The 23,084-nt window shown below is 42.1% G+C and overlaps 1 protein-coding gene across 8 annotated transcripts in view; it reads right to left on the reverse strand.

The window, feature by feature from the left end:
- The window catches only part of PRDM15 (PR/SET domain 15), a 37,880-nt gene that overhangs the window by 13,567 nt on the left and 1,229 nt on the right, over positions 1–23,084 (reverse strand). For 3 of the 8 annotated variants that reach the window (XM_086765671.1, XM_086765698.1, XM_086765662.1), the window contains exons 2-14: positions 19,128–19,173; positions 15,659–15,752; positions 13,211–13,364; positions 12,244–12,496; positions 10,984–11,106; positions 8,272–8,370; positions 7,256–7,477; positions 6,425–6,560; positions 5,142–5,323; positions 4,406–4,500; positions 3,371–3,458; positions 1,703–1,870; positions 352–446 (exon numbers count right to left, since the gene is read on the reverse strand). In XM_086765671.1, the coding sequence (XP_086621797.1) occupies positions 352–446; positions 1,703–1,870; positions 3,371–3,458; positions 4,406–4,500; positions 5,142–5,323; positions 6,425–6,560; positions 7,256–7,477; positions 8,272–8,370; positions 10,984–11,106; positions 12,244–12,496; positions 13,211–13,364; positions 15,659–15,752; positions 19,128–19,164 (1,746 nt within the window). In that variant the 5' untranslated portion in view covers positions 19,165–19,173. Of the gene's footprint in view, positions 1–351; positions 447–1,702; positions 1,871–3,370; positions 3,459–4,405; positions 4,501–5,141; positions 5,324–6,424; positions 6,561–7,255; positions 7,478–8,271; positions 8,371–10,983; positions 11,107–12,243; positions 12,497–13,210; positions 13,365–15,658; positions 15,753–15,865; positions 15,939–19,127; positions 19,174–20,480; positions 20,591–23,084 lie in introns of those variants that run through there. The other 5 variants (XM_086765680.1, XM_086765703.1, XM_086765688.1 and 2 more) reach the window with 5 other exon arrangements.

Raw genomic sequence — 23,084 nt, forward strand, 5'->3', positions numbered from 1 at the left:
GGCTTGGATAACATAATGGAGCTAATGGATCCAGGGTTGCATACATAATGGAGCTAATGCAGTTTAAAGAGTAACAGCTTGGCTGGGTGACAGGGCTCGCTGGTAACTGACCATGTGCCTGTCCAAGTTGCGAGGTAATCCGACTTGGCACGTACCTCTGCGTAAATCATTTACCTCAATCTTTTGGCAGACTGCGTGCCTATTCAGTAGGCTGCTACTGTGGTTTAATACATGGGTGCTAACTTGTTATGCCACAGTAATGCATTTGCACGGTCTGGGTTGAGGAGCACAGTACCCCTGGAGTATCCTTGGGGCTACAATGCAGAACTTCACACGGCACAAGACGCCTACCTTCCCGCACACAGGGCATCCCGAAGGCTCCTTCTTGTAGCGAACCATGTTTTCCGTGCTGTGCTCAAAGTCTTCTCTTTTCACACGCCTCACCCCTTAACAGAACAGTCCCCATCAAAAAAACAAAACAAAAAATATAAACCATGGTTTTCCACTCCCATCTGCATGCCCTTTCAGGTGAATAGTTAAAGAAGAGCGAAACACTGGGAAGAGCCTCAGTACAGAATTAAACTGCTAGCAAAAGGATAATTTCTAAATTAAAATGGTGTCTTAAGAATAGAAAAGCAGCCTTCCAATGCGATGTGTTGTGTCCAACTGGTTATTACACCAATTGTAAAGTGTCTGAAAACAGACAGTTATTGCCAACACTAGGAAACAGGCAGATCTAGTAGGCCTTGGCACTTCAATCAGGTATCTGGCCCAGAAATCTGTCACTAAGGAGAGAGGGAACCATCCAGAATCACCTCTAATGCTCAAGGAGGATTTCAGACCTCTTTCTCTGCTGCTTTCAGGAGGGAAGAGGTCTGCTGCTGTTCTGTGATAGATAAGCATGAGACGCCTTGCATCTCCTTGTCCTCCAGCTGTCCTCTGGCTGATGACACAAAGGTCTGAATCACAAGAGCGGCCAGTGATGGTCAGCTATGCCCGAAGCACGAAATTAGATAATCTGGCTGCTTTTTTAAAAACACCTTTGGTCTCAGTATCTAGCTCTCTAGAGGTATTTGAATACATATTTTGGCAATCTACCATCACCCATGTTTTTCCAGAGTCTTTGAGTACCTATAACATCCTTAGATGTCTGAGATTTTGAACAGTAATCTCTTATAATCTCATCTTCATATTATTCTCAAGATTCCGAAAGATAACATCACACAGCATTCCATTTATACTGTATGTATACAGTAGTCTCTTTCAGCGGTATGTTGCAAGTTAATTCTCTGCCTTCAAATGTCCAAGTTACCACACTTTTTTTTTTTAAAAAAGAAAGAACAGAATCCAGTGAAAGAAAAAGATATAATTAAAACCAGCTAGTCTAAACTACTGCATAATAGGCCAAGCAACTTTCACATGACTGTTAGTAGCACTGGATCTAATCACATGAGGCTGAAAAAAAGTAGGTGCACTTCCTAGAAAGTTTTTCATAGAATTAGACAAATCCCCTCCAGGATCTGTTACTGTTATTTTTAATAAATGTCACATTTTGCTGAAACCTACTACTCCAGATCAGGTAACTGACAAAAAAAACAACAGCTACTATCCAGAAGAATCTAATGCGCAATCATTTCCTTAACCTTCCCACCTCTACTGCTGCTTCAGTAGCAAGAATTAGGTTCATCTGCAGTATACTTACCTTCCAAGTGCCGTCTTTGATGGTCTAGCATGACATCCTTCCGGTAGAACATCTTATTGCAGATTTCACAGGCAAACTTCTTATCTCCATGCTTTTTCTTGTGTTTTGAAAGATTACTGTTTGTAGAAAAGAATCTGAAACACATCTCACACTGGAATGTCTTGTCATCTGTAAGCAAGAGAAACCATGCAGCTCTTTACAGATGAAAACAGGTTTTGTATATTTTTGAGATAGGCATTTATTTTGTTAGACCTGAGTTTTAACATATAATCCATCATAATATGGTCTGAGGAGGGAAATGCAAAAGGATGTGTTTTTCTTTTAACTTAAAATTGGTCTTCCCATTAAAAAGATAGCAAACATCAACCAACCTATTGAGTTTATTTTTGCTGCCTATGAGGTGAAATATCACTGGAATGCACTGGAGGATACTTTTCCAAAGGCAATTAAAAAAATTATGTTAACCTGAACATGGAATCTAGTATGGTAACTTCCTCACATGGGCTATTTCCATTGTGGTCTAGCATCCATTAAAATTATGTTTGCAGTGGATTCTGTTATAGTTGATTTCAGTTTTTAATGTTGGTAAGATCACTACAGATACAGCAGCCCAGCATGACATGAACAGCTGTGTCTAAGCACCAGAATATTTCTGCCAGCACTGGTTCCAAACACCAGCCAGTATAGAACACTCCAGAAGAAAGTATAAATCTCAAAAATATACCATTACATGACAATAGGCCTATGGGAAAGTTGTTTTCTATTCAGTAGTTGAGACTTGTCTTGGGATATGAAAGCATGGTCCCGTAGATAGAATCTGCCAGTGCTGCAGTAATCACAAAGAAGTAACAGCTTGACACGTTGAGGAACAGAGCAAAAACTGCTACTTGTTTTGGTCAGCTCGGAGAGAAAATTAGCTCCTGCCCCTGAATAAACAGAATACTGAGGTTACTTTGCATTACTTTCCATTATTTGTAATGCTGAGTTTTTATACAACCTGTATCCTCTGACAGGAAATGAGAAAATCTACTTTGAATGGTGCTGTAAGGGGCAATTACCCAGGTGATTCTGGACTGGCAGTTATCATGGATCCATAAAAGTAATCAGGATGTCATTTTCTAGCATAAAATCACTCAGCATAAATAATATGAGTAACCACAAGGGATGGCTATAGGCGAAAAGAACAGGTTCCAGTGATACTAAGAAAAAAACAACTACAGAGACTACTTAAAGTATAAAGAAAGCATGAGAAAGCAGAAGAAAACTGTAATAACAGAAAGCTATCAACAGTACTGGCCCCCTTTCCAGTTCCTCTGTTTCAGAGAAACGAGGTGAAACTTAGCTTCAGGAAAGAAAATGAAACAGAGATGGTGACAGGGTACCTGTGAACACACAAATGAAACACCAGAGAGGATATTAGACGGGTGAGCAGGAGATACTAAAAAAAGGCAATACATAATGGCATGTCTTGCTCTACAGATTACTGGTTATACTTTTCTTATCACAAAAAGTTTTTTTGAGGGAAGCAGGAGAGATTGCTTGATGTGATGATGACAAAAATCTAAATTGCTACTCTCCCTTTGTAATTACTATGCTCAGATAGGTTCGTGGACATCCCTACAAAATGGAGTAGAGATGACAGGAAGCAGAACGGTTAGCCATTCTCACCTGTCCTGCAGTTATGGAATTCCAATGCACTCTCTATCCGAAAGGCCTTTTCACATGTGGCACACTTGTATCTGTACTCACTGTCAACCTGAGGATTGCAAACAGGAATTTTTTAAGACGCGAAAAAGACAAGTCATACCTGACAGAGAAATTCTAAAGCTCAACTACTTTTTCTGTTCTCTTTTCCAATTTTTCTTCCTACAACAGGACACTTAAATACATACTGATGCAAAATTCTGAAGCTGTATCATCCTGCCATCCATGTTCCTACATCTGAGCTTTATTTAAAAAAAAAAAAAAAAAAAAAAAAAAGACTATCCACCTGTGTGCATGTATCAGTCTTTCTAATAACCCCTCGTCCAACACGGAGACGGAATTTTTGAGATGTAAGTAAGACGTAATGTGATTCATCCCCCAGCTCCAGAACAGATGCAATCTGAGAGCTCAGGACCTTGATGCCAAGCAGTAATGGAAATATGCACGGATAAGGCCCCCACCACAGGCATGTTTCACATTTATATGGCAGCAGCACCAAAAGGCCCTCACCACCAGGCATGGTGCTGCCACTATAAGCACTGCACGGTTACAGATGTGCGCACAGCCCTTAATGACACAGCCTTTATCCAGAGAGTTCACACATTAAATGATTCTACAGCGGGGATAGATGAGGCAGGACAAGCAAACAAGACCAGAACAATCCTATTTAGTACCATAAACTGAAGTCAGATCTCACCACTACATCATGCAGGTCCAGCTAACTCCAGCTTGTCCTGTTGTAACTGATGCCTGAAAACAACTCTCTGTAGGAAATTCAGACACAAAAAGGGACTTGTATGCTCAAAAGCATGTCCACACTTTCCAAATTTGTTATCTCTTCTAACAGAAGATGCTACCTCTCCCTACCAGTCTTGTCTCACTTACTGACATGGACACATACACTCACACAATTGACCCAAGCTCTCCAGCTGGCACCTGGAAGCTCACTGTGCATTTTCACCTAACCTCAGAAAGAGCCGGGTAGCCATTTCCACTCACTTCGTTCCTGCTGTGCTTGTAGGAAACATGCTGCTTCAAGCTCTCTTTACGGCTAAACAGCTTTGCACATTCCTCACATTTAAATAGTTTGTCACCTGAGGAGATCAATCAAGATAAAATAAAAAGAAAGAAATCAGCCACTGATAGTAATTAACTCCAGGCAAGGAAATCAAAGCACAAGCAACCGCGAACAAATAGGCTAGTGACGAGAAGCTTTAGTAATACAGGAGATCCAAAGAGTGGATTTTAACCTTTTTCAACAATTTTGACAACAATTTTGTTCAGTTCCCCCACCCTTTTTCAGTGATTATTTTTCACTGAATCCTTAGAAGTAGGTCTGCCCCTGCAACTGCATATCAGAAGCGAAAAAGCACTCAGCTGACATTTACGCAGCAATGTTACCCATGTGCCTATTGAAGGCTGGGGACAATATGCATGTATATATTTAAACAGAGGAACAGTTTTGAAAAAAACATCACATTCTCGCCCTCATTTAAAATATGTACCTAAATTCAAATTTTAAGTACTGTAATTTCAACTGTTATCTTCTCGTGCTTTAGTCTGCAAAACTAAGAGTTCCCTAGAAAGAGTTAAAAAGAAAAAAAGAGAAAAAAAGAAAAAAGAGCTGTATTAAAATTATGTATCTCAATATCTAAGAATAGGCTAGCTCTTTTACTTGAAGGTGGAACCACTGAGAGACAAAATCAATATGCAAGCGAGGCAAAATCAAACCCACCATGAGAACGGATGTGCCTGCTGAGGTTGCTGCTGTTCTGGAATATCTTACTGCAGATACTGCATTGATAGACTCGCTTGTGCTCCCCAAGTTGTTTTATCAGCTTCCGCCGTATACCATGTCTACTGGAGAGAATTAAACTTCTTTTGAGGGACATGGTGTTTTGGTGATGGGCAAACCTACTGGATTAGAGAAAGAAAGGTAGGGACTGAAAGGTATCCCACACGTTACAAGAAAGAGTCCCACCAGCTGGCAAAAGCTAGAGGAGTGTTACGCTCAGCTTCTGGCAGGAGGAGAGAGGGGCCTGGAGCTTCCTCATTGCCAAGGTGCCCTTCTGGCCACCCCCTGGAAGTAGTAGATGTCAGAGCGCGGCTCACTCCAAATTATCTTCACCCAGCACAAACGAGGAAAAAAGCAGCAGCCACCAGCCTCACAGATTCTCTTTGCAGGCCCCTCAGAGGAACATAAAGGATCTGTTCTGCTTATCCTCTGAAAACATTAGCACTATTCCAGCTTAGAAAGCTTCGCAGTTCTCATGCAAAAGGCGTCTGTAATAAGAGGGCAGCAGGGTGCCAAGAAGCAGTACTGTTCTACTTCCCAGCACAACCACCCACTCAACTGCGTTTTTGATGGCTCTGTGTCTGCTAAGGACTTCAATATTTAGCATTACTAGCTAATTTTGAAACATCAAGTGCTTTATTATACAAAAAAGTAATTCAAAAAGCCAATTCTACCGAGACAAAAAGACATAAAAGAATTTAAATCAATCAAGTGATATTTAAGAGTCTCCCTGAGGTTCTGTTATACTGAAATTTTCCCCTTCCACTGCTCTAAATCTGAAGTATCACACACACAAATCAACAGGAAGTCATTCATGAGTTAAGATGACAAGCAAGACTGAATAATGGTTAGCATAATTTTTTTGAGCAAAAATCTCTTTGCCCGTTTTATCACCAGCATTCAACGGGAGTAATATTTCAACTTGCAGCTGCAAGAGGCTTTTGGAATCACACTGAATAAAAGCAGTAACATGAAAGAAAGTGAAATCCTCATGGTTTATGCTTCAAAATTCTACCACCAATATCTCACCATCTGTGCACCATCCTCCAGTGCACAAGCCATCTTTATGGCACTCAGAGTCAGCTCTCGCAGCAGCAGCATCACCACACAATTTTACACTAATAAAAAAGAGCATCTGTGGGCCCAGAAGGTAAGCAGAGCTGTTAAATGCTGCATAATCTTAATTAAGCCTAAGAGGAAATTCAGCATCCCAGAACACTTACTTTGTCACTGAACTGATGCTATTTGTGGTGCTAGGCATCTTTCCTAAAACCAGTTCCATAATCCTCTCTTCTGCAGCTGAAGGCAAGGCTACCTCTTCCGGTGGGACCTCAGTTATGACATCAGCCACACGTTCCACTGCAAACATGTCATAAAAATACAGTGTTAACGTGGACAGATAGAAATAAAACCTCAAATGCAGGAATTTGCTTTTGTAATGAGATGTGGCACTGAACATATTATTTGTCCACGACAAATAATGGATTGCTAATGAGTTGGTAGCACTTGCAAGATAGAGAAATGGCTACTGAATGACATGTAACATCTATCCACAGCATCTCTTACGGAGGCATAATGTTTTACCTTCCCAACCTATTACTAAGGGGTCAGTTGACTATGTATCATGAAATTTCCTACTAGAACTTCCCTTAAAGGAAGGTAAGGCCCTGAAAAAAGTCCCTTTCAAGAATAAACCTTAAGGTAGAGAGAGAAGGTATCTTCTCTTGAGAGGAAAGATGCTTTCTCTCCTGTTCCCTCTTGCAGAAAGCTAGGCAAGTCTCTCATAACCACTATCCTGTGTTTCTCTGGGCCTCTCTGTTACTAAAACCATCACAGGAGAACACTGGTAATCTAAGTGTAGGTGCTGCAACATTTAACATAGGCAAAGACCTCAGAGATAATTAAAAAAAAAGAATCTGTGAATCATCTGCGTTAGTGATCTAACCAAACACCTCCACCTTGTTTCTGTTGTACTTTTTAGGCCTTTCTGAAAAGGCATCAATACAGACATATGAGGGCATATGTGCTTAGCATTTTCTTAAGTTTTGTTTTACCTGCAGGATCTTTCTCTTCAACAACAAGAGGTGTTTCTGCTTTTGCTGTTTTGGGCTTTCTTCCCCGCCTGGCCTTCCTCCGTGAGTCTGTACTGGCACTGGCTGCATCACAGATCACTGGCTGATCCACAGCAGGGGCCTCTGCTGCTTTCTCTGCAACAGACTCATTTTGGCTGCTTTGGGGGGCACCTTTACCTTGTTCCACGTGACTCAGCAAGTGCTCTGGGTAGATGGGAAAGAACAAGAGAGTAAGGCAGAAAGAAACTGTCACAAAATTCTCAAAGGGATACGTCCAGCTGAAGCCTATCTATCGAGTCAACCTCACTTAGCAGAGACTCACTTAAAATTATTTCAAAAGCAGTCACAATACCTTCCTAAATAAAAGCATACAGCCTAATAAACACTCAAATAACTACTCACAGGGAATTAATTTTTTAATAGATTAGTTAGATATCACTGGAAAAAGGCTGTGCCCCCTGATAACGGGTAAATTTTTCCAAACGTCCAAGTTATTTAACAGCCTAAGTCCCCTTTTCAAAAATGATTCATCAAACAGTCAGAGCTCTTAAATACACTAAGTTCTTTTGAAAACTGCATAAAATAGCTGCAAATGAAATGCAGAAAAAAATCATGTAATTACTTTTACTAAATCTGTGTGATAAATACCAGACAGACAGTATCAATCACTAAGTATAAGCTGGCATCACAGACCTTACACACTGCTCATGCAGTTCCCTATCCTTGATATTCCCAGCATTTACACGTCATCTTCTAGACAACAGTTTCATTTCTTCTAGATTCAACAGCACAGTTGTTTGCCCAGAGATTGACCACTGATCGAAAATACCACTGTTTTACTTTCCCCACTACCCTTTTCCTTAAAGGAACACAAAATTTAAAACCTTTATCTTACTGCATCACAGATGAGGCATAGTTTTCACAGTGTCCTGCTCTGGAAGAGCAGAATTCCCCTGATGTTTCTCAGTGCTTTCTCATGAATTTCTAGCACTTCTTACCTGCCAGCAGTTGAGGCCCCTGGAAAGCAGATGAACATACTTTACATGTCCACTGGCTGGACTCTGCTTCTACAGCTCCACTGCCTTCTGGAGCATTCACTAAATCACAACAAGAAGAAATACTGAACAGCTTTGAACACAGGAAAGGTGGTAAATCCCTGTAGCTTTGTTTATCTTGCAATAACTCCTTGGGTATCACAAGTTACAATTTAAGCAGTAAGAGGCCCACAGGGGCAGCTGGGACCACTTCAGGATTTTCCAAACACGAACAATTGAAACATCAGAACAGATGAGAAGTCAGAACAGAACAGAAATGATGCCAGGAGAGAATATGAGCGCTCTTGTAAAGTCTTTAGGGTCCCTTTATCACTTTCTAAAGAACTGTAATTACCAAAGGCACAAAATAAAGCAATTTTTAGCACCTTTAAAACCAGAGTTACCAGTTACCACTCTTCTGGGTTAGCTGAGGACAGAAGCAGGAGAAGCCTCCTTGCCCTCTGTGCAGAGTAAGAACACTTGGATTAATGGAAGGAAGGATGAGGACAATGAAAACCTGCTTTTGAGTGGTTTCATTAATTAGATGTTCTATGAAACCACCATATTAATGTTTTAATTAATATATCAGCTTATGCCAGATAAACAAAATAAAGAAGACATTAGGGGGGAAATGGAACTGGAATGAAGGCAAAAAAAAAAAAAACAACCCCAAAAAAAACAGGAAAACCAATTACTCTCTTCACAGTCCATTGTCTTTATGTCCTCGGATGACATGTCTGAATTTGGATACTGTCACAGCTAAAGTGTGAAGTTGACTGGGGAGTCATTGAGGATTTGATAAATCTGGACTGGCTCAGACAATTTTCTGGTACACACAAGCTGAATATTCCACAATTTACAAGAGAAGGAGGATGACACTGAAATTAGGTTACGTGAATGGCAGTGCAGGAGATTCAAACTGTGCCTCAGTTTCTGCCACAGATTTCCTGTATGATCGTTAGAAAGTCAGCTAATCTCTCTCTGCCTGAGAACTCCATCGGTAATAGGATGATAAACTTACTTCCTCCTTTTCACTGTTGGCTCTTAAACAAAAATAAAATATTCTCTGAAGCAGAGGTTGTTCCCTGCTACAAGTTACGTTCACTGTTCTGCACTGCAGAGGTGTGATCTCATCCATGCTGTAATAAATAAATAAAAATTGGCTAGACAATTCAGCAACAGAAATTTCTTCTTCACAGGCTTATATAAAGAATTTATCTTAAGAGCTCTGTTCGAGAGGCCAAAACCAGCAAATGCAAACCCCAAGACTCTGCATAACTTAAAAAAAAAAAAAAGTCATATTGGTAACCAACACGTAAGCTACTGTATCTGTCTCATGAAGTTGCAGGCTAGTAAAACTGAAAAAGCACTATCTGCAAAACTGAAGTTTGGCTTGGAAAATTGTCCCTGACTCCGCACTTCCCTTACTCCTTAGCTGCCTCAAGCAGTAAACCTAGAAACCCTAGTTGTGTACTGGTTTGCTAGGAAGAGTCAGGTCCTGTTCAGGTTCCCACTTCTTCAGGCTACCAGGGCGGCTGCAGGGCAACCCAGTTTACTTGGAAGCACAGCTCTGTCAGTTGGCAACTGCTTTGCACGACTTGAGGCAAACAGTCAGAATCGAGGCATATTTTGTTTTGGAGACACCAAAACACTACATCAGTGGGAACACTTTAGGGTTCCCAAAGTATAATAGGCAGCATTTTGTTTCTATTGAAGTTGGACTTTCAGTAGGACGAAGGACGTAGGAGGGGCTGTCCAAGTTCTTCATAGTTCTCACCCTGTCCTCCCCACCACCCCAGAAAAATCAATGATGCCAAACTGAAAGACAACTCCCCACTCAACTTCACATTTTAGCTGTCACAGTATCCAAGTTAAATGAATGGATCTTCTGATTAATTGCTCTGTACACATCTGCAACAACTCTCCTCCTCGTCTCCTGGTTATTTTAGTACTAGTAAACAAAATTTAGCAAAGTAACCTTTCCAAAGAAGAGACTCAGAATGGTTTTCTTTTGATCCTGATCTCCATACTAAGTACTCTGAGTTTACCTTTAGACATGGCAATTTGTGTTAACTGGGTTCTAAATTTCATTGTTCCACTTATCGACCTCAGGGACCAAGTTCCTATGACATCACTAGTTATTTCCGGAGCCATATGTTCTTTGCCAAGAGTATCTGTATTGCTTCTAAGTTTATCTAAATTTGAGTTCCTATAACCTAGCACAGTTTGAACTCTAACAGGCTTCTGGTATTACTGTAATTTGGGGATGGCCAGTGTTCCTGTCATTCCCAAACAACACTGTTCTTACATTCATTCACAGTCTGATGTTTTCTTCTAGAACCGGATCATTTGAACTATTACTCTTTGCACAGAGAGTTTGAAGATGTTCTTTGGAATTGCCCTCACCCCAACACTAACCACCTCCAAAGTCAGAAGCAGTTGTGGTTTCCATGAAAATAGTCTACCTAAAGGTTTATTGTCCCCTCTGTTACTTTTTAACCTGCAGATGTATTTTAAGCACCATGCTCATGAAAATAAAAAGCCAGACTTTGAAACCCTCTCTAAATTAATATTTGCTGAAAGTTACATAACTATAATATCTGCACCTAACACTAACAGCTCTTTAGATTTTTATCTGTCCTCTATCTCCCTTAAAAACACCATAATTTTGCATACCTGCTGGACCAGCTGCTGGTATGCTGGATTTCTTCGTTTTTTTATGGGGGAAGACAGCAGATGAAGGTTTCGAAGAGCTTTTATTCCCCTCTTTATCAGATTCCATCACTACTAAGCAGATATCTGTGAAGAGAAAAAACAGTTCCTTTTCTTTACTTTCCAGACCCTTTGATTCTCTTGCTTTGTGCTGAGGGCAGTAACCATAGTCAGAAAGTTTTGCCCTATAGCAGTCCTGCAAAAAAACATTCTCACATAAAATCCTAACCAGGACATCCTTATGCCTAAATACCATACATTGTGCCTTTCATATTCTGGAATGTAGAGTGAAAGCGCTGAACAGAGAAAGCAGGACATACCTAAACCATATTTTTAAATATCCATATGCATACAAAAATACATTAACATGTTAAACTAAAGAGTAAAAAGCTGAAACTTCTCAGTTAACACCAAATAGAAACATTTTAGAACTCAAAAACCTGCTAACCACATTGACTCAGCTGTAGCACTTAAGACTGTGCTTACCATGAAGATCAGCCATAAAGCATGCTGATGGCAATGGCCTCTCCCCAAGCCACTTGTCACCCCAAATGATACTAATTTGCACTAATACCGGTTGGGGAGTAATCTCAACTCAAGAGCAGGAAGAAAATGCCTTTGCAATGCTAAAGGATCACGCCTTTTAGCTGTAGAAATGCAAAAGTAGAAAAAAAACGAAGGGGCAGAGCAACAAAAGGCTTCTGGCAATTCTAGTTCAGATTCTAAAAAATCTGCTGCCTTTCTTTGCCAATGCACAAGCAATCATGTGGAATGGCAGTTTACTCTTGAGCTTATCTTATTCTAGTGTGTCCCATGTAAGGGTGCATAAGATAAAAGTAGTTTTTTAGAACTGTGTAGCAGTTCCGAGCAAAATCAAAACATTTTCACTAAAATTGAAACAGAATGGCTTCTTTAGCATATCTGTGTGTATGTTTAGATTTATACTGACACTTTGGCTCCTTTGCTCTTCTACCCAGAAAAATTTTTGATGCAACCACCAGTTCTTTAGTTAAGAACTAAACTCAGACCTATCATGGTGAAGACTCTATGCTTTTCTCTTGTAGGGCAACCATGCACGAGGTTAGCCTGACTCTAAAGGCTAACAAATTCAGGGTCAGAGCCTATTTGATAAACAGCACTGTCACTGTCAATTACAACAGTAGGGGACTATCAGTCCCTATCAAGACTGGGCCCTTAGGAAGGAAAAAAGGCCCCCACACATACCATTGGCAATACTAGTGACCTGCTTCAGCACCGGCTTTTCCATTTTTTTGGCGTAAAAAGCTGCATACCACACTCGCAGCTCAGTTCCTGGTGGGATGTCCCGGGAGGTGGTGAAGTAAATATCATTGTCATGCTGGAAGGCAGTTAAGTTTTGATGCTCATATTCAGTGGCTGGTCGCACCATCATCATCCAGTTGCAATCATCTTCATTTGAGGTGTCAAAATATACCAGGGGCCCATCCTTCTGGAACACCTGCCAAGCAAAATATGCACGTAACAAATAATGTAAAGTTAAGAAGAATTTTTATTTTCTGCTTTTCAATGGCTTCCATTCAATGTATATCAGAGACAAAGCAAGCCTCAACGCTTGCATCAGGCATGTTTCATGTATCAGTCACACCTTCAGATGAGTAAGTCTGAGACAGGGGCAGGATGGGAACAAACTGAACTTCTATCCTAAGAATTCTTGCCATAGCCACCGGTTTCTCACTAAATTTGAATGACTGAATACGGGAGAATGAAGGGGAATCCAACATTCAAGGCCAGGTTGGACAAGGTTCTGAGCAACCTGACCTAGTCGGGGATGTCCCTGCTCCTTGCAGGGGGCTTGGACTAGATGACCTTTGAAGGTCCCTTCCAACTCAAACCATTCTATGATTCTAAATGAACTGCCGTAGTCATTGTCCCTCTTGTATCACCACATGCAGAAGGTGAAAGATAAGCAGATTTGCTGACTGTATCCTAACCCTATCTCATATAAGGATGTTCACTTCAAACATGCAGAATGAGCCTCTAGTTTGGTTCTTCTGTATCTTGCCCAGAGAATGCCTGTTTAGCTAATCCGCTATAGGGCATGCCTAAAAGATGTCCCAAATAAACCCCCCTACACACAGTTTTTTTCCACAGCATAAATTAATCATAGGTAAAATTGACTCCTTGTTACTGCTTTTCATGTCCCGTCCCTTACCTTCAGGGGAAAAACTGATTCTTTTTCCAGCTTAGCAACTCTCTTGGATTCAAACGGGCCAAACTGGGTACGTTTCACTAGCTGAGTCACAGCAAACACTCCTTCAGTCCCATCTTCCAATTGTCTTATCTCCAAATTAGAAGGCAGAGACGATCTAAAATTTGAAGAGAGAATTGAGAAAAAAGAAAACAGTTACACATGGGACAACACTGCAGGATACCATGGAAGAAAGAAGTCAAAAGCTATTTCTCCAATCTCCAGTGACAGCAAAGTCCAAAAAAATCATACAACTGGAAACACCATATTGGTTTTAGAAACACCAAATGCAACCCTGTTTTTTCAGGTCTGTGCTAACAGATGAAAAGCTAAAAATAATCATAGAATCATAGAATCATAGAATGGTTTGGGTTGGAAGGGACCTTCAAAGGTCATCTAGTCCAACCCCCCTGCAAGGAGCAGGGACATTCCCATCTAGATCAGGTTGCTCAGAGCCTCATCCAACCTGGCCTTGAAAATAATCAGACAGGCTACTGACTACTCCACAGAAGTTGACACTGGCAGATCCACTTTCTTGTCTAGAAGAAGAGAAACACAAAAAGATTGCATTCATAGTTGCAAGCAAATGAATTGAAAAAACGCCTTCAGTTTTAATAACCGAATATGCAATGTTAGAGACAGTGAAGTTCAGGAGATGCTTCTTAACACTTATTTTCTAACCATAAAGCATCCATTTTACCTTTTCAGTAGGACAGAGGAAACAACAATCATGTGTTCAAGCAACTAGACTGTTTTTTAAGAGATTCATATCCAGTTTGTGGTTAAACTTGCCCCCAACCTCAGACAACTCACTCTCTCAGCTACTGTTCCCCAGATGTAAAATAAAGGCTGCAATTATATTTCTTCATTGCCTTTTTTATCTTACCTATTTTCAGCTGTAAACTCTTCAAGAAAATAAATATATTTTTCTATAACATGGCCATTTTAAAACTCTGCTTTCAAATCCACTATCCAGCAGCCTACACTTCCACCACTTACGCACTTGCATGTTAAAAAAGGCTGAAAAACAATGCATGCACCACAGTTGTAAACATTCATAGTTGGAACATTTGGATGCTATGGTAACTCTCCACCATATAAATAAATAAGAGCATTAAATTCCACAGCAAAAAAAGAAAAGAAAAGAAAAAAAAAAAGAAAAAGAAAAAAGATAAGAAATAGTTAAGAAATAGTTTAACTTCTCATTCAATCTGCTTAGCATGGGCTAGAGACTTACTGCACTGCCCAGTTTCCATGTATAGGAAAAGCACCTCCATCACTAGTTTCTATTATTCCTAAGAGCATTTTGAAACTACCTGCTGAGAACAAAGTACCTCTAGTGTCAGGGCTGTTAGACAGTGACCCTCACTAACACTTTCTGCAGGATTTCACCCACGGCAGGTTTCCAGGCTCAGGAAGGTGGTGCCTGGCAGGAGTTGCAGGGAGCTTCCTTTTCTGGGAAGGCCCAGAAAAACAGCTACGGCTCATGCACACATGCAGCCACCGTACACCGCGGGACACCAAGAGCATCCTGCCCAGGCAGAGAGGGGTCACGGCACTCATGCAGCAGAGCCAGCAGATTCAGTATTTGTTAGAAAATGATCCTGGGAATACACAGTATGGCCTACATAGCCAGCATGTGTCAGACTTGCTGCCCACGTGCCCATGTTTTCTGTCCGTAACTTCCCAAGACATACGGAAGCCCTAAGCACATTATATAATACATGAAGCCATTTGAATTCTCTTCCCTTTCTGGATTTGTACTGCATCCTCATGAGAGTTGTTTCTTTTCTTAGCCTTACATTTTACATCTAAATATGAATTTTGCTGACAATGTCCAATCGCCTTCCTCTGTAAAAATCACTACTCAGTGTTGTTTTCTCCTAATTAGATTTAGTCTATTTGTTTCTTTCAGCAAGCACAAATGTTTCTGCTGAGCTGTCACAGATTTTCTGACAGAATCATTACCCCAAACCATTTGTAAAAGCTCACAATAATGAGAACAACTTTTTTTGCTTCTCAGTGGAGGAACTACAGAGGTTATATCAAGCAGGAGAGAATCATTCATATGAATGAGAAATCCTCATACACTTATCTGAAATGAGTATGGTACTCCGAAGAGGGGGAAAAGTTGCAGGTACCCGACCAAGACAGAAGTCATCACCCTACCTGGCACTATTTGCCAGAAACCTCAGCAAAGAAGCCAAGATCCGATGAGCAGCAAGTTATTTTTTGGCTTCAGTTCAGCAGAGCACTTAAGTGTGTGCATCAATTTTTCTATTTAATCAAGGCCGTGTGCGTTCCATAGACTGGGACTTCACTTTTCAGCTGTCAGCATGACAGCCATTAAACAGCAAATACGCTTTGAAGAACTAACATGGGTTAGTCAAAACTAACACAAATGTTCCTTACCTTGCCCTGCTCAATACAAAGGAGTCTTTGACTGTCACCACTGGGCCCAGTTCAGGACACTCTGAATCATGGTACTGCCCACAGTCCTCGCACCCTGCAAGGAAGCAGACAGCATACAGAAAAGTTGATGGAAAACACTTTTTGTAAGACAGCTGCCTCCTCCTTTCAAGAGCCAAATACAAACCTAGCACCAGGCAAAATACATACATATGAAGGCAGATGTTTATTTATTTTGCCTAGAAGAACACATATAATTGAACATCAAGTTGGTAGCTGGCACCTGTGTAGGCGAGATAACACACAACGTTATCAGTGCTATCAGAAAATAATTGTTTAAATCCTGTCTCAAAGGCAAATAATTGCCTTACATCTACAGTAAATATTCTGCTTAAAGATGGCATCATTCTTCAGATAAAGTGCTATAACGTCTAGCAGCTACAGAAAACCACATTATTACCATCAGCAAAACCCGGGCTTTTAGAAACAGCTTAGGTAGCGTGGTCTTTTTAGTGACAGGAGGCTTAAGCCCAGTAGCAGAGGCAGAACTGGCACAGGGCCTCAGCAGGGCACGAGCGCACCGTGGGAGCCCAGCTCTGCCCGCAGCCATGCCTGGCCCACTCACGCTCCTCACCCACAGCGCAGGGAGAGGTACCTCCAAGGTACTTTCTGGTGGGTTTCCAAACAAGTCAGCTGGCTGTGCAATACACTTTGGCCACTTCTTAATTCACTGTCAGCTTACCTAAATTAACTTCTAGTTTAAGTGGCTGTAAATGACTCAGAACTGAATGGTTCCTAAGAAACAATTTTCAGACCAGGATAATTTGAGGCTTTCTAAAATAAGCCAACTTAACAGGATTTCAAATGCATATACATTGCCTCACTGTGAAAAATAGCTGTCAAACTGCCCTGCCTGGTCAGACGCTGACGCAGCTTAAGAAGAGCTCGTTGCACACGGGTTATATTCCTATAGGGTGATTTCCATCTGAGCTCCACGCTTGCAAGGGCAAGTCAGGTAACCCCAGTAAGGATGCAAAGTAGAGGGTGGTTACACCTTATTTGGGAAGAGAACAAGACAAAAGCCATGTCATTCCAGGGTATGTCTCCTCTAGCAAAGCTAATCTGTACTGCAACTGGAAACCTCTCCCTTCCAGTGAACCAACAAAAAGATTTCTTCTAAAATGTGGAAAAGGGATCCCACACCACAATGCACAACTCCATGTTGTTTCTTCTTCTGACAAGGCAAACAGCTTAGCAGTGAAAATCCACATATATCTCACAAACGGCTGTACCAGCTTGTGCAACCCCCAAGCCTGGCCGCTGCTTCCTGTACAGCTGTTTGTGCTGCCTTCTGGTGAACCAAGGAATGAAACAACCAGCTTTTCCCATCAGTTTGTCTTTCAGCTGAATGAATTTACCAGTCTAGTTCGCTGTACAGCACCAGAGAGCTGTATCAGAGGAAAGGATCAGCGGGCAAGTGCTATCTACACAGCACTAGCATCAAAACTAAGCCTACAGCCAAATGGCCTCGGCCGACCTGCACTGTTTACCATATCACCACCCCTCGTAGGTGTGCCTCTAGCTCACACTGCGCTTAATGTTACTGAAATAATCTGGGCTAAATATAAATTTCCAAAACCAGAGAGGGCGGAGGAGCCACAGAGGAATGTACAAACCCAACTGCTGAAAAGAACTGGATTATCATCCACAAAGGGTTGTCAAAACCAACATGGACAGCAAGGAATAGCCGGAGTGACAGCTTCTTAAACGGGCTTTGCTGCCCAAGGAAACAAAGCACTTTGGCATTCCCCTTATCTTTCGACTGCACCTAGGCACCCCTCACTTCTGCAAAGACAGCCACTGCGCAGGTTCAACAAGGTGCAGCCAGCACTGTCCAAAACTATTTGTGGGAATAAGCGACACATTTCTCTCACTTCTTTGCGGATGAATGATCAAAGCAGGGAGAATATGATACTGACATTGTGTAGCATGTCTCTCAAAATCTAAGGGGATGCCTTACAGCAGACATTCCCCAAGGCTGTTACGCTCACCATATGTGACACTTTCAACAGATTACAGCCACAGGAGAAACACAAAACTAAGCATGGGATAAATGGTAAAATACCCCGGGGGGAGTATATTCATAGACTTCTATTAAAAATATTTAAAAATGATCTTATGTCAGTGAAATACGTATTCAATGATGTTAACTATGGGAGTGCACAGCATCATTTATAACAACTTGTTTTTTCAGAACATAACCAGTCCCCGTATCCTAAGGGAAAAACCTAGAAAGAGCACAAGAAAGCTCAAGAAATTTAATGACCACAACCTCCACTGGAAGGGGGAAAATTGCGTTGCGTGACATCTTTTATCTGTGCAACTAGAGAATGATATCAGATGCCCATACTTGTTGCTATCCACCAGGGTCTTTTTATGAAGGGGAAGATAAGGTAACTTCACTACTGGTATCTGCAACTCAATAAAAATGCCTGTTGAGTCAATGCTATTTTTGAAGGAACCCTGGTGAATCTGTTGTGGAGGGAAAAGTGAAACTTTCCAATATAGTTGTCACAAGGTCAATGTGCAGATGTGGAGCCAACAATGGTAAAAGACTGTGGATCCATAGCACCAAAGACATATGCTCCATTCTGCTCCTCTCAGATCAGATCCACAATATCTGCTCATACCAGTAGGTAAGCGGACTCTACATCTCTTAACTTTTTCCCACTGTAACATCAAATCCTGCATGTCCAGGCTGGTGACAAACAAGAGGCTGCAGGGCTAGTATGCCACAGGGGAACAAGCCTACTAGCCAAGCTCCATCAAGCATGGGACGCCTACCCACCACGCTCCCTGGGTACACCACCGCTGCAGCCTCTATTTACACACCATGGCCCCATGCGTCCAGATCCCAGGTCACAGAGCCCAGTCTGGCACACAGGGTTACGCAGCAGAAGGCAGACCACAAAGCCAAACTGCACGAAACGCAGGCCTAGCCACGGAGGCACAAGAAAACACAGTGAATGCCACGAATGAGACTTGTCAGGGCAGTTGGTGCATCTCAACCTGGGCTTGTCCAGAAAGAACAACAAGCCTGCATCCTCCTCCTGTGGAGATCTGGATCTTTAACTCAGGCTAGAGGTCAGCGTTCCCCACAGACACTCTCGGTTGCTAAAGCTGGCTGTATAAACGAAGGGCTTCGGCCTTCAATCTCACTTACTTAATAAGGAAAAAGCTGTTTGCTAACTCACATTCAGAGGTCTCTTTGTGTGTTTGCCAACAAAACCAGGAGAATGTGTACGCTTAAAATGAGCAACCCTCTCTCTACTCCTCCAAAAGCTGTTTGAGCTTCCTTTACATAAATACTACTCTAAGCAAAAACTTAGTCTGTTTTAGTCTTTAATTTCAAACATTCTTCGTAGACAAGTCGCGTCATGAGAGTTAGATAATTTTCCTTTCAAATACTTACAAATAAACACAGTCTCCTCATTGCCATCTTCAGCCATTTTTTAAACCTGCCAAAACACAAAAGATGAAGTTAGTTCTGAATGACTTTTACTTTCCGTATCACTGAAACATCCCTTTATGGAGTAATGACGCTGACCGACCCCGAGCATACCTAAACACATTACTACCCCTGCAGGAGAATCAATAGAAAGTTAAAGAAAATAAAGTTGCTAAAAATCCCCCAGTGACCACTGTATCATTACGTGTGTAGCTGAAATCACTACCAAGAAGCCCCAATGCCTGTAGGTTCACAGGCGTTTCTCCCTGAGGCAATGCTGTCTCATGCCGTTCCCCATCCCTCCTCTCACCATCCCCCAGCCATTTCCGTGCGTTCCCTGCTACAAGCTCCTGGGGAGCCTGAGAACAAGCAGGGCCAGAGGACTAATCCAGGCCAGCAAACACCACTGCAGAAACAAGGCCCATCTGGTTTGGTGTTAAATTTTATTGAACAGTAGCTTAAAAAATTATTTCTGAAGCGTAGATTACTCATTTAATAAACACAATAAGCTTAAGAACCTAAAAATTGCAGATATGATCACAGATTTGTTCCAAAGGCAGAGGTATACTCTGGTAACAAGCATCAGAAAACCTGGGAAAACAAATCCCTTCTCTGTCACTGATGTTCCATGAAATGGTAACTCACCAATTTACTTTCACTTGTAAAATAAGGATAATCTATATTCACTTTTATAAATCAGTTTTGGCAGTATGTATTAAAAACTTGCATAAACACTATTTATTGCTCCTCAACGTCTAGACAATCTAATTCAAGGCCAGGCTGGATGAGGCTCTGAGCAACCTGATCTAGTTGGGGATGTCCCTGCTCCTTGCAGGGGGGTTGGACTAGATGACCTTTGAAGGTCCCTTCCAACCCTAACCATTCTATGATTCTATGATTCTAAATGATAGTTGGCAAGTAGTCTGTGACTAAGTATCGCTAAGATCATGACACAAGCAGGGTCTAGAAGATATTTTTCCCTTCTCTAACCATGAAAAGCCTTTCAATTTCCCCAATGCCCCAGTGAGAGGCAAAGCAACACAAACTTCATGAGCCAAGTCTAAGAGAGAATGAGGCTGCAGAAACAGCAAGCACATTGGCCGAGAAGAAAATAGAAAGGAGTAGGAGACTGAACCTGTGAGAGGGAGGACAGGAGGAGAGAAAACATGAACGAAGACACACTAAGCTAGCAGAGCCCTGTTTGAAAAAAGGTAAAGCACGTGACACTACAACAACAAAAGCCAAGCCAAAGACACACACAAGCACAGACCTTAGTCAGGATCAGCGTAGGAGCAGCAGTTTCTGTTGTAAGTTTACCCTTGAACTCTGATGCTTCACATGCTCTGCCAGGCTGGGACGTGGAAATGTGCCTCAGGCTGGAGCCCGGAGCAGCAGATGCTTCTGCACAGGTACCGGCTCTGATGACTTCTCAGCACAAGTGAAGTCCCTGTCCCACACAACCCCATAGTTGCACCAAGCCTGCTGCTAACGCCAGGATGGCACCTGCGTGTGCCAGGGAGCAATGTCTGATACACAGCCACCAGCTGCTCCACCTCAAGCCTCCATCAGAAGTGGCAAATGGGCTCCTTCACCAATCCGCAGGCTACTCCCAATTAGCAAAGGACAGCCCATCGCCACACAGAGGTGCACTGGGCGTAAAGCCAGTAGGGCAACTGATGGGAATACAAAGGGACACCTGGTTGCTGCGGCTCTCGGTCACGGCAGAAGGGATCCTGCTGCTCAGTTATATGGGCAACAGCCTAAGGAGGATTTTGGTTACTGACGCTGGGCACCCTGGCATTCCCCCACAGCCTGTCCCAAGCACTGCCCTCCACAACTCCACTTAAAGTCAATGGCACCATCCCTCCCAACCCCTGCTGCTCCGGTAAGGGGCCAGCACTGCCCACCTGTGGCACAAGCTAGGCCTTTCTCAGCTACAGCTTTTGGGGACTAAACTCCTATAATGGAACACTTAAGCTGAGAACCAGCAGCAACTCAGGGAATTTCCCAAAAGCTCTTTTCCTGAAAGCACTATAAACAATGTAGCAGGTATTTAGGGAAACCCAGGGTGCAGCAGTGCAAAACAAGCCACAGAAAGCGTACAGCGGGTTGATGTAGAAAATGATTTGTTTTCCTTTCTAACCAAGACGGTTTGTGGATGCGCTGCACTATTTCAGGAGGTGGACGTCCAGTTATTTTTAGTCAGTTTGTGTCCTGCCAAGACTTTAATCCTAAATATGGCTGAACTGACAAATAATCTTCTCGGTCAATGGTTCAGATATGCAGGGGACAGTGCAGCAAGACGAGCAACACTGCTGTGTGACCTGCTCGCCAAAGGCATTCGCCTTCTAGGACTTTCCTGCGTCGCATTCCTCACAAGCAGCAGACCGATGACACGCGGCATTACAGAAGCAGCCACGTCAGGCTTGTTCTAGGGGCCGTCAGATGAGAAGAGCAACAGAGGGGCGGAGAAATCCTACTAGCATGTTCAAGGTGATGGGGAGACAGCGTAAGGGTCCCTCAAATATACCTCATGTAGTTGATAAGGACACTACATCTCGGTTATTGTCTGCATTAGCGCAATTTTCATTTTTGCAGCAAGTACTTTCATTTTCCACATCATAAAATTTCTGATTGGTCATCCAGCTTTCCTACGCTCAGCACAATGACCTGCTATGCTCTGAAATAAACACGAATGGGTAACCTGCTGTGAAACAAATAAACTCACACCTCAACACGCAGGTGTAAAAAAGAGGACTACATGGCATTAGTATCTGCACTCGTTACAAATTCCTGCATGGTCTTTATATTTTTTTTCTCCCTTCCTACTTCACAGATAGTGTAAGAAAGGAAGAATTGCCCCAAAACAGGTTTAACTACTCTGCTTTGCAGACACATACTACTTTTCACGCACAGGCTTCAAAATTCCTCACAAATCTCAACTGTGTTTCTGAAGTTTAAGAAATAAATGACATCATGCCACCTGCTCCAGCCGGTAAATGGAGTCACGAAGCGGCACGCTAGCTCACATGATGATGGCACTGAAGACAGACTTCAGAGCCTTTTACCCTCATCCACTGTTGCTCTGAGCCATGTCTGATTTTTTTCTCTTTCTTTTCAAGCATCTGTATCAGAAAAATATTGCATTAAGTCACTCAACCTGCTGCACATAATTATGTTCTTGTCTTGCAGAGATAAACAAACCTTCTGGGAATTCTAGATATTTTTATACAAAACAGAGAGCAGTCATCGGCAGTGAATGATCAGGTGAAAAGCTACACGGAAGAAACCAGACCACAGGTACAAGGCTTAATTCTGACAGCAGAAAATCAGAATTTTCTGCTTGTATAATAACTGAGTGACTTTGTGCCCGGGAGTAGAGGGCACAGGTAAGTACACAAACTCCAGCTGCAACACGGGCCTCTGAAGACTTCTGAGACTCAAGGGAACCCAAATGAAGACACCGAGGGGCTGAAGGGTCACAGGTGTCTGCTTGCCGAGCACGGCAGGTTGTGTTAGCGTCAGGGGAACACTTGAGCCATAAGCTATGAAAAAAACCAAGACCTGGTGTAAAAGCATACTTCCCCTTATAAACTGCTGAAGAAAGAAATCAGGCTCCAGTCCTAAGTTGAGTAACTTTGATCTTGCAAACAGGTTAAGAATAAAAAAAAAACAACAAAATTAATCTGTATTTGAATTTAATGACCAGCAAAATAAAATTAAAGTTTCCCTTTCTTCTTTCTTCAGTTTTCCATTGAAGTTCTGGAATAGGCTTCTACTAGTGCGGATAAGTAACTCGAAAACACAAGCGGATGGGTACTGCCAATACAGCTGTGCAAGCAGAATGCACTCAAAAATATGCTTTGGTTTCTTTGTGACGCAGCCTGGCTTGTTCACGCTACTGCTCAAAGTAATCGGAAA

The sequence above is a fragment of the Chlamydotis macqueenii genome, chromosome 1 (genome assembly GCF_036417535.1).
Source record: "Chlamydotis macqueenii isolate bChlMac1 chromosome 1, bChlMac1.mat, whole genome shotgun sequence".
NCBI classification, from domain to species: domain Eukaryota; kingdom Metazoa; phylum Chordata; class Aves; order Otidiformes; family Otididae; genus Chlamydotis; species Chlamydotis macqueenii.